This window comes from Rhinatrema bivittatum, chromosome 8, assembly GCF_901001135.1.
Source record: "Rhinatrema bivittatum chromosome 8, aRhiBiv1.1, whole genome shotgun sequence".
NCBI classification, from domain to species: domain Eukaryota; kingdom Metazoa; phylum Chordata; class Amphibia; order Gymnophiona; family Rhinatrematidae; genus Rhinatrema; species Rhinatrema bivittatum.
Genome location: NC_042622.1, coordinates 228,490,561 through 228,502,840, shown reverse-complemented (window position 1 = coordinate 228,502,840; position 12,280 = coordinate 228,490,561). Strand labels below are relative to the sequence as shown.

Below are 12,280 nucleotides of genomic sequence, written 5' to 3'. Positions count from 1 at the left end.
ATGCTGTCTCCAGCAGAGGGCACGAGAAATCTGCCCACCACGAAGGAACATCACATTGGTGTCCCGGTTACAATGCCCACTCTCTCCTCCGGTGTCTGCTCACTCGACCCCCAGGCCTCACGAAAAGCCCATACAATTGGGCCATAGCCATTTAGCCCCAGAGGAGAGGATCCACTGCAGACAACAAGGCCTTTGCTTGTACTGGGCTGGCTGGGGCCCAATGCCCATTGAGGTTGAGAAACCTCAATGTCTAGGCCTTACTGTTCCAGCTCCCCAACTACTACTTCATTGGGCCTGAAGTTGGGTTCCCCTGCTTCTCCACACAGGCTTTTGTGGATTTGGGCTCAGAAGGAAACTATCTGTTATACATGAACTTGGTTTGTGGGCCCTTGGGTCATGGAGAGAGCTGACTCCACCCACAGGGAGGAGCCCTGTGGGGACTCTCCACGACAGGTGAGGTCTCAGCAGTGATAGACACAGGAGTCAGAAATAGTTTATTATACAGCAAGGAGAAACCCGAGGAGCGGGTTTGTAAACTCAGTCCTGGAGGAGGAAGACCTGAGATGGATTCTCCAGTAGTGGTCCGCAGAGCAGGATAACCCGGGTAATACTTCCTTCTTGGTAGTTCTTGTGCTGGTAACTCCAGTAGTGGTCAGCAGCGCTGGGTAGGCCGGAGATAGAAGTTGGCAGCAGGCACAAGACAGCTTGGATCTGGTAGTGGTCCGCAGAGCGGGGTAATCCGAGGATGCGCACAGCAAGAGAGAAGCAGCGTTGAAGATCAGGTCTAGTACTCACTCCGTGATGTAGCAGTAGAGATATCGTGGTAGCAGCAGCGGAGACCTGGAGCAGGAATACTGAAGGGTTGTCCATAAGGTAGCAAGAGGTACTCACTAAGCCAGTGAAATTGAGACTCGCAGAGAAGGCTCTCCGAGGAGCGGATAGCCCTGAGTGCAGCAAAGCCCCCAAGGAGCGGGTACCTGAGTCACTCAGTCTGGAACGCAGGAACAGCGAGGCAAGTCCTCCTTCCTCTCCGCCTGGGGCCAGGTTCTTCTTTGTCGTGAAGACAGCTCCTTCAGGCCATGCATAGACTACTGCGGCCAAACGCCATCATAAAGAAGAACCGTTATTAGTTGCCTATAATAACAGAACTTTTCAACTGCCTACAAGGTGCCAAGATATGCACAAAACTGGACCTCAAGGGTGCATATAACCTTATTTGTATCAAGGCTGGTCGCGAGTGGAAAACTGCATTTAACACTCGCGACGTACACTCTGAGTATCTAGTTATGCCCTTTGGGATTTGCAATGCCCTAGCAGTTTTTCAGAAAATAGTCAACGAGTTTATTGCGACCTACTCTACACCTATGTGGTCATGTATTAGACGACATATTGATCTTCTCCCAAATTCTGAGTGCCCACCGCCGAGATGACCGTACTGTTCTGCAATGTCTGTGAGAGAACAATCTTTACACCAAGTTAGAAAAATGCCTCTTTGAACAAGAGGAACTCCCCTTCCTGGGATATATAGTTTCTCATGATGGTAAAGGCCATAAGAGATTGGCCCCATCCAGTAGGGCTTTGGGATGTACAAAGATTCTTGGGATTTGCTAATTATAATCAGTTTATCCCATACCATTCCTCTGTGGCAGCCCCCCTTACTGACCTTACCCGCAAGGTTGCCAATACCAAAGACTGGCCACCTGAGGCTCTAGAAGCATTTCAGGAGTTAAAGAATTGCCTTTGTGCATGAGCCCTGTCTGCATTACCCATTTCCTATGTCTTAGAAGTAGATGTGGGTAGGGGTTGTCCAGAGCCAAACACTCCAGAAGGAGGACTTCATCCATGTTCCTTCTTTTCAAAGAAGTTCTTTTCAGCTGACTGTAATTACAGCATTGGAAATTTGAGAGCTTTTGGATGTTAAATTAGCCCTCAAGGAATGGTGCCACCTATTCGAAAGTGCCCAACATTGTGTTACAATATAAATGGATCACAAGAACGTTGGACACCTATAGCAAGCTCAATAGCTAAATGCAAGACAGGCCCGCTGGTCTTTGTTCTTCGCTCACATCAACTTCGAACTGCAGAATCACCCAGCACCAAGAATCTATGGGCAGAAGCCCTCTCTCACTCTTCCGAATCGAGAATATTCTAGAACCTCCCAGACACATCATCAATCCTGCTAAGATACTCCTGGTACAGAGAAGGGCAACCAAAATGATAAAGAGGATGGAACAGCTCCCCTATGAGGAAAGGCTGAAGAGGTTAGGGTTGTTCAGCTTGGAGAAGAGACGGCTGAGGGGGGATATGATAGAGGTCTTTAAGATCATGAGAGGTGTTGAAAGAGTAGATGTGAATCGGTTATTTACACTTTCAAATAATAGAAGGACTAGGGGGCATTCCATGAAGTTAGCAAGTAGCACATTTAAGACTAATCGAAGAAAATTCTTTTTCACTCAACGCACAATAAAGCTCTGGAATTTGTTGCCAGAGGATGTGGTTAGTGCAGTTAGTGTAGCTGGGTTCAAAAAAGGTTTGGGTAAGTTCTTGGAGGAGAAGTCCATTAACTACTATTAATCAAGTTTACTTAGGGAGTAGCCACTGCTATTAATTGCATCAGTAGCATGGGATCTTCTTAGTGTTTGGTAATTGCCAGGTTCTTGTGGCCTGGTTTGGCCTCTGTTGGAAACAGGATGCTGGGCTTGACGGACCCTTGGTCTGACCCAGCATGGCAATTTCTTATGTTCTTATGTTCTTACAGTAACTGTCCCTCCAGGGAAGACGGCTGTACCCTCCAGATGAAGTGAGAGAGTGTTAAAATGGGCCCATGACTCATATGTCGCAAGTCACCCTGAGCGAGTGCGAACCCTTGAATTGCTTCAACGACACTATTGGTGGCAGGTAGATTTTCCCAATGGCATAGATTGGATCTGCAGGTACTGGGACAAATGTGGGAGAAAGGCCAAATAGTACAATTTAGAACACTTCAAGACAGATATCATATTGCGGCAACAGATAACTTTGAATATATACAGCTAACTCATTATATGAATTCTTATCATATACAATCACAGCTACAGATGGAAAGATCTCTGTTTGAAGATTTATGTTTTTCAATAAAGAAACATCAAAAGCTGATAGCGAAAATACACTTATATCTTTTGGGAAATCTGAAAGCTCCTATCCTGCATTTTAAAGCCTGGGAGACAGATTTAGGCGAGACACTGGAAGAGAAGAATTGGGACATATGTTATGCTTACATTAAACGTAGCTCCATAACAGCAACTCTTATGGAAAATGGATATAAATTATTGTATCGTTGGTACCTCATGCCAACTAAACTTCACAAGATATATCCCACAATATCTAATCAATGTTGGAGAAATTGTGGTTATGAAGGCTCAATGCTTCACATATGGTGGACATGTCTGGATGTCTTTGGATTATGGGACTCTGTCTATCAATTTCTCTCTGAGATGCTGGGTCAACAAGTTGATAAGGACATTAAAAGCAGCCTGCTAACTTTTCCTATATCGATCCTTGATAAATATAAACAGCAATTAGCAACTCAAGAAATATTAGCTACCCATCTGGTAATAGCTGCAGCTTGGAAACAAGAGATTTTCACAGGACTTGCTGAGATTTTGCGGAAGTTATCCACTGTTTATTATTTAAATAAATGGACAGCAGTTCATTCGGATACAATGGGCAACTTTAATAGAATTTGGCAACCATATGAGGATTGGGTAAAGGATAATGTTGAATGATGTATACTTTACAGAAGTGCCATGAAACTCATGTTTAGTATTCAACCCTATTATTTTCAATTATAAATAGAGGTTTATATAATTATAAATATTAGAAAAATGATGGATGATCAAAAGGGGTGGGTGAGTGGGTAGGGAAGGGAAGGGATGGGATGGAATGTTATAAAATGTTTGGCCAATCTTATGTATAATTGTTTAGTTGTTTTATATGTTACTGATATACAGGATTGTGTGTATTATTTATTTGGTTTGGCCTTAAAACTGGAAAAAAAAAAAAAGGCAAGTTCCTGAAGAAAAGTCCATAAACAGCTATTAGCCAGGCAGACTTGGGAAAGCCAGCGCTTATTCCTAGGCATAAAATACAAGGAATAGATTAACAAGCTGAGTCTTTGCGACCTGGGCTGACCACAGGTTGCTGGGTTTGATGGACCTTGGTCTGATCCAGCATGGCACTTCTTATGTTCTTATGCACAAGATCAATTATGTTCCCATTATACAAAAGATTAAAAAGGATTTCCTTGAATGGTCTAGTCTTCCAGTTTCTTGGGTTGGTAGGATTAATGTGCTAAAAATGAATATTCTATCCGGATTATTTTATGCTTTAGCACCTTCCCAGCTTTTGCCTTTGTGGATTTAAATAGAGCTATCTTTAGCTGTGCGTGGGGCAACAAACACTCCAGAATCAAATGTAGCACTTTCAGGCCGATGCAATGCAGTGCGCTTAGCTCAGCACACAGCTTGCTGCGGGCTTGGCGTGCATTTTGGACGCGCTACAATAACCCCTAATGCAATAATGGGATTAACGTGTCCAAAATGCGCATCCAAACCAGCGCGTAGCTAATGGTGCTCATCACATGTAAATGCCATGCAAATGAGGCTATTAGCTATTACCCCAATCCAAAAAAAATCACCGTGTGCCCGACGCGCACGTTTTAACACGCAAAACTTAACGCCAGCCCGGAGCTGGTGTTAAGACTTCATGCGCTCCAAGCCGCCACAAAAAAACCCCACAAAATACTGCTTTTCTGTGGTTCCTCCTACTTAATATTATCCCGATATTAAGTAGGAGGAACCACAGGAAGCAGCGTGAAAAAAAAAAAACCAATCTTGACGGTGGTCAGGTCAGGAAAAATGTGCCGGTTAGGAAAATGGACGCTTGTCGCTTGAGCGTCCATTTTCCTAACCGGCGCATGGCCACATCTCCCGAGCGCCCGATGCCACGGACACGCTAGGGGCGCACAATTCATCCCTCATCTTTTTTTTTTTTTTAGCCCGGCAGCTCATTTGCATACTGCATCGGGCGCCCAGGACAGGGGGATGAAAAAACGCGCGTTGAAAAAAAAAAACGTTGCATCGGCCTTCTTGTGGTTAAAGATTATGGAGGTAATATGGCTCTTCCCAGGGCTTAATTTGTGGAGAACGGTCTGGGACGCAGTTCCGCCAGGTCTTTTCGGATAAGAGGTAGAGCAGAAGGGGGGGTGCTCTGCTCCAGCCCCCTCCCTTTCAGGGACCCTGCAAGAAAGAGATGGGGAGAGGGCGCGTCTGGAGCAGACGGACACTGCTCCCTCTCCCAGCCCTTTTCCATGCTGTTGTTCCCCTCCCCCTCTTCCATAGGGAAGGAGGAGGAGAAGGGGGTGATAGTGAAGAAAAACGCAGCGGAGCAAAAAAAAAAAACCCAAAAAAAACCAGACGCACAAAGGGGTTGAACTGGCACAAGCTTGAAACTTAGGAGCAACAGCGGCCATCATCAAGGCTTCAGCCCTGGCTCCGACAAGCAGTGGAGCTCACAAGTTTCCCACTGGTGTTTGTTAGTTCAAGCCTTCTTTGTGTTTGTCACCCAGGAATTCGTTTCTGGTGGAACAACTCAGAATGGCATTGCAGGATCTAAGGAGGCAGGAAAGAGCCAACAGGGGTAAATCAGTTTCGGGCTCCCCCCCCCCTTACGGAAACAGGCCAGAGCTGGTGGCGTAAAATAGGGTCCCAGCCCCCTGCAGAAATGGAGCAGAGCTGGTGGTGACAGGATCATTCCCGGCTCCCCAGAGAAAGCAGAGCAGCTTCTCCCAAAGAGAAGAGCAGCTACGTTGGCCTTGATCACTTCCCCCCTCCCCCCCTCCACTCCCACTGCCCCTCCACAGTACCGCTCCCTTTTTGTCTACAATATTAAGCTCCGGCTCTTTCTCATCTTCCAGTATTATTACTGGGCTGCCAGGTTGGGGTGGGGGGGTTAGGGAATGGATTGGGTTATGCTGAAGCCTTTCAGGCAAAAGAGACAGATGTGCCTGCACTGCTGGTTTTGTTTCCCACTTCTGCTGTGGCTATAAGGATACGACAGTCAGGGCAGTCCTATTTTGGCTCACACACCTGACGCTCTGGAGGGTGGTATGGAAGTTTCTTAAGTTAACCTCGGATAGGCTTCGCCTTGTTTCTGCTTTAAAAGATAACCAGTCTGGCGATAAAGGGTTAAAATGTATTTGGCAGCTTGGCCATGCATCGTTAAAGTCTTTTGATTCATTGAAAGGAAAGTTTGCCTTACCTAATTCTTCAACGAGTATATATATTTACTGCTTGGGCCAGCTGTGCAAAGTCATCTAGGGTTCGGAGATTAGGGCTTTGAGCTCGTTGGATTGGGGTATCAAGTCAAGTCCAGTTGCCAGCTAAAGGGATTTCTCTGTTGTATGAAAGCATTATAAATATTACATTTGGACCTGGAAGTATGAAGGATTTGTGAACTAAATGGAAGAGTGATTTTGATCTTAGTTTAGACGGACGCTACTGGAAGAGAATCTGGAAATCAGTGCACAAAATGTCCATTTGTCTTAGGAGGGTGGAAGTGATTATTCACAGGATGTACAGATCCCCAGCAGTCTTTTAATCTGTACTAGAGGAGTGAGGACATACCTACACATGTGGTGGTTGCGTAGATTTGTGTCTACTCTCTGGGGAGAGTTTGACGGAGGAATTACTAGAATGATTCATTTTCCCTTGGATGGTATCTCCCTTATTGGGTTTGCTAGGATGCTGGGATAATTCTTCCATCCCTAACAAATTCAAGCCTTTAAACAGTTCAGTTGCTTTTGTCAGCCCGTTTTACCATACCTCTACACTGGAAATATATTCCCAATAGTTAGGGCTTCTGATTGTAGGCGTTTTTAAATTGTAAATGTAGGTGTTAGTTTTCCAGCTAATTACTGGTTCTCTGGAAGTACCAAAAGCCGGTCTTTATTGTTTCCACAGCACAGGTATCATTGTTGGGTTTCTTTTCCGGCTGGATCCAATACATGCGTGTGTGCAGCTGAGGAGTCGTTAGCATGGAAAAGGCACAAAAACAAAGCGGAGGATCCAGGGTAGGCAAAGGCGACGTGAGAGAGTACCAAGGGACGTGATGCTTTTCCCAGTGTTCGTCTATTAAACACTTTTTTTTTTTTTGGCATGGGAGAGGGGATCGGGGTTTAACAGTTAAAACCTAAAATCAGAAGCTCTACTAATATTGCATAATGACGGAATCAGACCAGTGATTAGCTTTAATAGAAAGGTTTTCATATTGTCTCAAGTGGCAGGAACTACGATTTGAGCTCATTTGGGCACTGTTTTTGAATTTCTATACTTTGGGCCACAGTAGAAGTGTGGTCTTCTGTTTCTTATGCTAGAGATTAATAAGAGAGTATCTCTTCAGTGCAAGCCTGTGCGATTATAAGTTCTGCTGTTACAGTGGCTGCTACACCTTGTGGTTTTATAATGCAATACAGTGAAAAGTTACAGAACAATTTATTAAGCAAAGCTGTTCATTCATGGCACACTTTGGGTTGCTTTGTAGTATCTCAACTCTCTGCAAATTGTCAATATCACATTTTTTTAGACTCTGAGGGTGACGGGGGGGAGGGGGGGTGTTTAACTGTAATCATCAAATTATTGTTTTTCCTGAAACCATGCAAACGTATTTAGGCCTAACCTACTGGGGAGCCTTCGGAGGTCAATAACACAGTAAGGGTTCTTCCTACCATGTTATTCTCATGAAATATTTCTAAAGGAAACATCATGTAAATTACTGTGTCCCTAAATGACTTTTCCAGACCAAACTTAGGGAAGTCCTAGGTACCCAGTACCGGAATTAGCATCCTCTTGCACAGAAAGTGTGAAAGGCTAGAGGGGGTGTCTTTAGCAATCTTAGGACAGGGAAGGCCTTCCTTTAATGCCTCCAGTGAAAGCTAAGCGACCTCCCTTCCAGAGCCTGGATTTTTATATCACACTGCATAGTAGCAGTAATTCAGCCTTCCCGGAGCACCTGCCCGTTCCTTGCCAGATGTCTTTCTACCTACTAAGCTGGGCCGTCTACTTAGCTTTTGAAAGCTCAAATGGCCAACTTGCATCGTATTGCCACTTCTGGGTTTCCTCCTGCACATAATGTGACTACCAGAAGCAATCCATTAAAGTGGTAGACAGAATGGTAGCAAGAACAGCTTTAGTCATTACCCAGGACAACACCAATACAGGCAAAGGACACTGTCATGTCCTTAAAGCACAAAACGCGGGGTGAAACAGATGCCAAGGTAAAAGCTTGCTGGATAACAGGAAGGCTGCTTTACTGTGGCACATGACGGGCAGAGAATTAGCAGTCTGTATCTACTGCCTTTAATCCCCAGGGCCCGGCCAAAATCCCCAGCCAGCAAAGCTAGATCACATCTGGGAAATTAGATAGTGGTAATTATATCTTGTCCTCTCCCTGCCACTTCCAGGGCGATTCTAGGTAGAGATGGGGAGGGAGGAAGAGGCCCGGCTCAGAACCGTCTTTGGTTTGTCCCCATTCCCTTGGGAGACGGAGGACAAAGGGAAAGCTGAATGCAGCTAGGGCTCAGCCTGGCAGCAAACCAGTCCCAGCTATTTAGCACATGAAAAGAGACCCAGCATCGCACTGCCGCCCACTAACAGGCATCTGACAGCAGCAGCAGCAGCATATAGACAAGCCCTATTGCAATGTGTCAAGGGAAAAAAAATGAATGGTAATGCTAACAATAATCATAACAGTGGATTAGCATCCCCCCATCCCCATCCCCCACCGCCTATTCCCAAAAGCAGAGGACTGACCCGAAAGAGCCATAGGGAGGCAGCGTGGCGCAGGAGCGTCCATCCGATGACCCCGAGCAGGAACAAAAAGATCTCGGTGAGGGTGAGGGAGGCGCTCTCCTGCAGCGTCCTGCGGGTCAGATCCCAGCCGCAGTCCCTGCAGTCCCGCCAGGCCCCCAGCAGGCTGGAGGTGCTCCTTGCCAGCACCTCCATGTAAGCGGCAGGCAGAGGCTCCGGCACCGACATGTCTGGCACGGATCGGGAATCGGTGGGGGGGGGGGGGGGAGGCTTCCCCTGTTACCCCCCCACCTCCCGCCTTCGCTCCTCCTCCTCTTGCTAGGTTAATAAATTCCTGCAGGACTGAAGGCAGCAGATTCTTGCCCGGTTGCTGCCGCTGCCGTTACTCAGTGCAGCCAGGCTTCTCGGCAAACGGCGGCAGCAGCCTCTGCCAGCAGGGTCCTCTTAGCCGGAGGGAAAAAGAAATCTTCCGAGCTCAGCAGAAGCGATCGACCCCGGCCCGGGCAGTGGGGGGGCGGCCCGATCCGACCCGACCACCGTCTCAGATCCGGTGCTAAGCTACGATGGCAGAGTGGGGAGGGGACCCGGATCGGGGCTGGGAAGCCAGAGAGAGAGAGAGAGAGAGAGAGAGAGAGAGAGGAGCAGGCAGGGGCAGCCCGTGTGATGTCAATTTCAGAGCGAGAGAGACTCGCACAGACGTCGGCTCCAATGGCCCATTTAAAGGGACAGCAGCTGCTTTCCGCACGGCCCCGTCTGCCAGAGGCAAGCCGCTGCTGCGGGGAGGGGCAGCCCCTTAAATCCCAGAGCAGCGTATTTCTTTCCTCTCTTCTAACGTTTTGGTTCCCTGCTAAAATAAAATGGTAAGACTACTGTAAGAGCACACAGGGCGGGCATAGAGAAGGCCCACGTTTGGGGTTTTTTATTGATTGATTGATTGATTGATTGATTGATTGATTGTTGAGCTCCCCAGCACTCTGGGGCTCGGTTCTGCTTTGCTGTGGATCATCTGTATCCTGAAGGAGGGATGACTTATTTGTCCAAAACGGGAGAAAGGACAGAAGAGGAGCCATCTTGGACCCCCAGCAGGGTCCAGACTCATCTACAGAAGATAGTGGGAGAAGAGGGGTTCAGTAGGTACTGTCCAGGCACTGTGAGGAGGAAGAGGGTTGTTCAGAAAACTACTGGAGAGTTATAAGATATGGGACTGTGGGTTTTGGAATCATTTATGAGACTATATATCCCCTCCCCCCCCCAAAAAAAAAAAAAACCCCAACAAAAAACCTCCCAGCTACATGGGAAAGAAGCTAAAACTTGCCCTACACCATGAGAAAGGGAAGAAAACGAAATTGGTGTTAACATCCTAAAGGCATCAAAGACTAAGTCACACAAATATATTTAACTACATTTGTAACATCATGGCAAACAATGAATCAGCCTCAATCGTTTTACTGCAGTAGGTGAAGGGAATTCTGTTCACAATGAAAACAATTTACAGGGCCTAGACCAAGGAATCCTGAACACTCAGATAATGTAACCTCCAGGAAAGTATACTGGTAACAACTGGGTTTGAGATATGGGCCTCTGAGACCTCTATCCAGGACTATCGCCTCAGGGGTTACATATGTAAGGGGATTTATGATTGACAGTAACGTACTGGATTAGGCATATGGACATTGCAAATTTTATTGGAAACGTGTATTGTACACATTGGGGAAATAACAGTTTCATTTGAAATATAACATATAGCTGATACATGGTTTAAAATTCTACACCAGCTGATACACGATTTAAGAAATCTATTAATAATACACTGTTGAACTGGGTGTTTTTTTTTATGCCAGTGATGATTGGAAACTTGGCACCAGCTTGATTGTGACTTCACTTTGTTATGACCCAGCCTTTTCATCCTTTTTCAAGGTGTTATTGAATTGGATATGAGTTTATTAATCCAGGAGGTATTGCAATACAATATTTTTTTTATTAGTTATTTGAATTGATTGTGTGTGATGATTTTTTTTGTTTTTGTTTTGATATACAAGGTGATACCTTTTAATTGGACTAGACTAATACATTAATACTCGCTCCCAGAAAACCTTAGGACTATGATTGCTGCATTACCTTTTAAGAAGGCCCTAAATACCTTCCTTTTCAATGAAGCATTCAATTTAACAACTCGAATTCCTGGTCACATAGCCTATATTCCTCATTGGAGTGTGTTGACTGACTTGTTAGCCACAGTATTTTGTCTTGTATATATAATTATGTATGTTTTAATTGTAACCACCCCTGAAGTTTGGAGAGTGTGGGATACATAAATTTGTTAAAACATTAACCATTTCTTGATTAGCTTTGGAGAGCTAATATGCTCTTCAGCAAAAGATGACATGTAGCAGGAAATATCATCAAAGACATTACAATGATAGAGGAAAGGGAACAGGATGAAAGATCTGATGAGTGATCAGGTGGTGACCATGGCCAGTACAAGAGAATTTGGCACCCTACAGTCATGCACCCACCTCCCCCAACTTATCTTTGGCCCAGTGCTTCCTCCTACCAGCGGCAGTTGCTCCAGCACAGCATTCCCTTCTTAGGTGATATTGCCTCTGGACCTTGTGCTAGTGGAATTTTGCTGTTTGCCCCTCCTGGCTTAGGCCTGGATTTATCAAAATGCGGTAAGTACCGCATGCGATAGCAAAAGGGGTGTGTTTTATGCTAATATAGTATTTATCACAATTTGCAATAATTACCTGTGCAAAGAGCTAAGTTAGTGCACATTGTGATACCATTTCAGATTCTGTGATAAGTGCCAAACCTGATGTATTTCCTGCATTCAACCACTGGGGGACCAGTTTTTCAATGATCCCAGACACATGAATGAGAGAGAGAGAGAGAGAGAGAGAGAGAGAGAGAGAGAGAGAGAGAGAGAGAGAGAGAGAGAGAGAGAGAGAGAGAGACTGGCCATAATATCATGGCCCATAGACAGGTATTTGTATCCCTAGGGTAGGCCCACCTAGTAACTCGAGGTGGGGATTAGGTAAGTGTGTAGGGGGTTAGGGGCCACTTTGACATGCTACGTGACACCTACGAACAGAACAGTGGTCTCTTGTGAAGATTTGCTGGCCTTCGGAGTGAGGAAACTCACTCCAAGATGAGATTTGGGCAATGTTCTCTCAACCTAGCTTGATGTTACCCAGGTAGAGAGTCCATCAAATGGCGATGAAACCTCAGCGCATGGTCACGGCCGCTATCGCACCGCCTAACGCATTTGAAAGAGGTGTAGTTAAAATCTGCGTTATGGCGGTGCGATAGCTCTTCGCAGACAGGCTAGCCCAGCCCACTCTCCGCCCCTAACTCCTCCTATTTTTAGAATTTTCATCGCACCATACGATATGGTGCGATCGCATGCGGTAAACACGTTTTCGCATGCGTTAAAGGCC

General features: G+C 45.9%; 1 protein-coding gene across 1 annotated transcript in view; it reads right to left on the bottom strand.

Annotated features, from left to right (window-relative positions):
- The window catches only part of CERS1 (ceramide synthase 1), a 44,296-nt gene extending 34,706 nt beyond the window's left edge, over positions 1-9,590 (bottom strand). Inside the window, exon 1 of the mRNA XM_029614009.1 lies at positions 8,847-9,590. Coding sequence (XP_029469869.1) covers positions 8,847-9,071 — 225 coding nt within the window. The 5' untranslated portion in view covers positions 9,072-9,590. The remainder of the gene's footprint in view (positions 1-8,846) is intronic.
- Positions 9,591-12,280: the final 2,690 nt, after the last annotated feature.